This window comes from Henckelia pumila, unplaced genomic scaffold, assembly GCF_033568475.1.
Source record: "Henckelia pumila isolate YLH828 unplaced genomic scaffold, ASM3356847v2 CTG_461:::fragment_3, whole genome shotgun sequence".
Classification (NCBI taxonomy): domain Eukaryota; kingdom Viridiplantae; phylum Streptophyta; class Magnoliopsida; order Lamiales; family Gesneriaceae; genus Henckelia; species Henckelia pumila.
The window spans coordinates 2,160,721-2,163,985 of NW_027331831.1; the positions used below are offsets into that span (position 1 = coordinate 2,160,721).

The 3,265-nt window shown below is 37.4% G+C and overlaps 1 protein-coding gene across 2 annotated transcripts; it reads right to left on the reverse strand.

The window, feature by feature from the left end:
- Window positions 1–344: 344 nt before the first annotated feature.
- LOC140872166 (protein NETWORKED 4A) lies at window positions 345–3,039 on the reverse strand. 2 transcript variants are annotated; one of them, XM_073274948.1, is made up of 3 exons: window positions 2,949–3,039; window positions 2,370–2,467; window positions 345–2,064 (listed from the first exon to the last, which is right to left on the reverse strand). In XM_073274948.1, the coding sequence occupies exons 2-3, from the start codon at window positions 2,458–2,460 to the stop codon at window positions 533–535; spliced, it is 1,623 nt and encodes a 540-aa protein (XP_073131049.1). In that variant the 5' UTR covers window positions 2,461–2,467; window positions 2,949–3,039; the 3' UTR covers window positions 345–532. The 2 variants fall into 2 exon arrangements, with proteins under 2 accessions (XP_073131049.1, XP_073131050.1); XM_073274949.1 differs by having other exon boundaries at window positions 2,897–2,973.
- Between the last annotated feature and the right edge of the window lie 226 nt (window positions 3,040–3,265).

Here is a 3,265-nt window from a genome sequence, read left to right on the forward strand (position 1 = left end):
CAGATTTTGAATCTGATTCCACATTTGATAATTCAAGAAATAATAATGATTAAAATAAAGACAAGAGCATTTTCGGAAAGACAAATATAGGGAGTAAATTAAAACTTATGTTTGATTTAGGGAGTTATCTACAAGTTGCCCATAATTATATTATATTTCTAGAAGGAAATTGTTAGTGTTGGGGAACCAACAGGTAACTGAACAAGAAACAAGAATCCTTGATCGCTGCATAATTCCTCTTGGTCCCAAATAAGGCAAAGACGATATTGAACCGTTTAAAGAATCAACTATGTATGAACTCAACGAAAAGAAGATTAATATATAAATATTTCCACAACGTTATACATGTCTTAATTCACAAAAATATGCAACTCATAAGCGATGGCAGCATTAATATTCAAAATAGGGGGCATAAGTAAATTGCAACACAGAAGAATTCACAAATAAAAACATGAAAGAATAACTAAGCAGACAACATTCAGGCATGAAGCTTATCTGAGGCTGAGATCTTTTGAACTTCATGAGGGGGATCTCAAACTGTAGGCCTCCTGCACCTGATCAACACAGTTGCGAGTTCTTTATACCCGCATCTGTAGTGCTCTATTGCAAAGCACAGCTGCCTTATGGCCTCCCTTTTCTCGTCGGCTCCATTTGTGATCAAGATTCTCTGCTGTCCCACCTCTTCCTGCAACTCGTCGATTCTTGATTCAAGTTCTGATTTTAGCTTGTTTGCTGTTTCAGAATCTGCATGTAGCCTCGCTTTCTCAGATTGGAGGCGATGCACACTGGACTCCAATAGTTGAATTTCGTTGTTGCGAGAACTTAGGTCCACATTTAGTGCATGTAACTTGGCATTGACCCCATCTTTAACGGACATAAGCATGTCGTACTTCAGTTTCAACCCATCAAGATCTTTCTCCAATGTGTCTATGAATAAATTTTTCTTAAATAGCTCAGCCTTCACACGCTCAGTATCAACCAGCCTATTGAATTCCTGTTCTTCTTGCAGCTTTTCCTTCTCTATTACCTCAGCTTCGCATTTCTTTATCTCTTCTAATAGAGATGTACATTGCATCTGCAACTCTTCGGTTTTTGCATCATGGAAGGTCAGGAGTTCAGACAAGTGAGAAATACGAGACTCTAGTTTGGATTTCTCAATAGAAAATTTTCCAAATGTGTTATGCAGTTCCGCATTAAGTTTTTGAATCTCAAGATCACGTTCCAATAACTCTTCTGTATACTCTGTTACCTCATCCTGCAAGTCCATCACTTGCCTTTTCTTCGACTCTAATTTGGCTTCCAAATCAGTTATTTCGCTTTGAAGTTTCAAAGCCTTTGTGTTTTCCATTTCACTTTGAGCCTCGTATAACTTAATCTGATTCTTAGCTGACAGGAGCTCTGCTTCCAAATTACCCATTATGGCAGTGACCGATTCGTTCTTCAGCAGTTCGCTCTTCAATTTGACAATTTCTTCTTCTAAAGATAGAAGTTTGTGGTTACAGACCTTTACCTCTTGCTCATACTCCGAGATTTGCTTCAGTAGCATTTCATATTCTGCGTGTTCTCTGGCTTCTTTGCTGTTTGCTGCATATTCCTCCTGCCTCTTTGAAAGGTCAGCTTCCATGTTCACAGATTTTGGTTTCATCATTTTGCCAGAAGGAAGAGAACTCAAAATCTCATTAGGAGATGAGTTAAATGATTCTGAATCAGAATCTGACGACAACAATGAAGATTCAGAGCCGTTGTTTGGAGATACATCAGACATTCCACCACCAGAGCTTAAAGACAAATCAGAATAAACACCTTGACCTTCAAATTTTTGCATTCCCTGATCCTTAACTGGTGTAATCAAAGAGACACATTGATGTGAACCAGACTGGTCGTGATCATGCCATATTTCAGTTAAACTTGCATAGCGGTCAGCAAGCAAATGGTGCCTGAGGGAGATTTCCTTGATATGAGCAATTAACTCAGGCTGCTTCAACTGATTGTCAGTCATCTCCGGGGAAAGATCTTCATCGTGTTTTGTCAACGATAGCATTTCGCTAACCCTCTGATCTACAACTGCAACAAGGAAAGCGTTTAGAATCTACCTTACGAGTTATGATCACGATGCATTCCCATTATTTCTTTAGAACAAGTTTTTGCTAAGCATGGCAAAAAAAAAATAATACTTTAAAATTTTATCATTAATCAAATTAGCCGATTGGCCTTTAAATATCCCAAGGATTGCATGTTAAGCCCCACCCCAGTTCAGATGTTTGGGAAGATTGAAGAATCCACCTCTGAATGAGTGAAAATTAAAAATATTTTTTGATTAAAAAAAAGGAAATTTAAAAAGATGATGAAAGCTTTGCTTGAAAGCGTACCGTGGACATTTTCTGCAAGCCAAACAGAATTCTCCAGGCAAATATTGCAATTCCACCTCGGCAAATCTGACTTCTTCACCTCATTTGCCATATCTACCCTGTTTGAATCAGGATGTGTAAATGGAAGAACCAAACCAAGTTTAAAACTTTAAGCACAAAATCACATCAAATAAAATTTTAGTGCAGGTGGAAGGCTCCTGGCGATTATTTCTAAGTAAATATGCAACAAACTCATAGGTGAAGCTCCACACGCGAATCCGTAAGAACACATTTCAACCAGCAAATTAAAGCAAGAGAGAACAATTCTGAACAGAAGTACAGCAACTAAGCACCAAAATCCAGTTTACGCAGCAACGAAAAATCACAAAAATTATAAAATCCTAGCATCAACGAATCTGACATGGATGGGTAAAAAAGAACTATGATTGAAAATGTGAATCGAAAGCCATGAGCATAAATCGGGATGATATCACAGTAGCCAACCAACAAAACCAAGTCATATACAACAAAATGTTGCAAAAAATTACTTGAAATTGGAGGACAATGGACCTAAAGCGAAAGGAGAAAAGCAGCAAAAACCTGAATCTAGAGCTTGCAAATTGAAATGGAGAATGAATTATGCAGATTGGAAGAGAAGGGAAAGTTGGGATTTGTGTAATAATAATTGAAAGGAAACAATAAGAAAAGGATGAGAGAGAGAAGACAATTGAGAGTGAGTGAATCCATTTCAAAGCAATGTGGATATTTGGGGCAGCGTGTTTCCCGCCTTTTTGGTTTCAAATTGTCCTTTGCCACTTTTGCCCTTTCGATAGTGTGAAATTTAAGTTATCTATTATCATGCTTTAAATTATTAAAGCATCAATTTCCATGTATATTTTTCAATTCCTTTTTTTAAA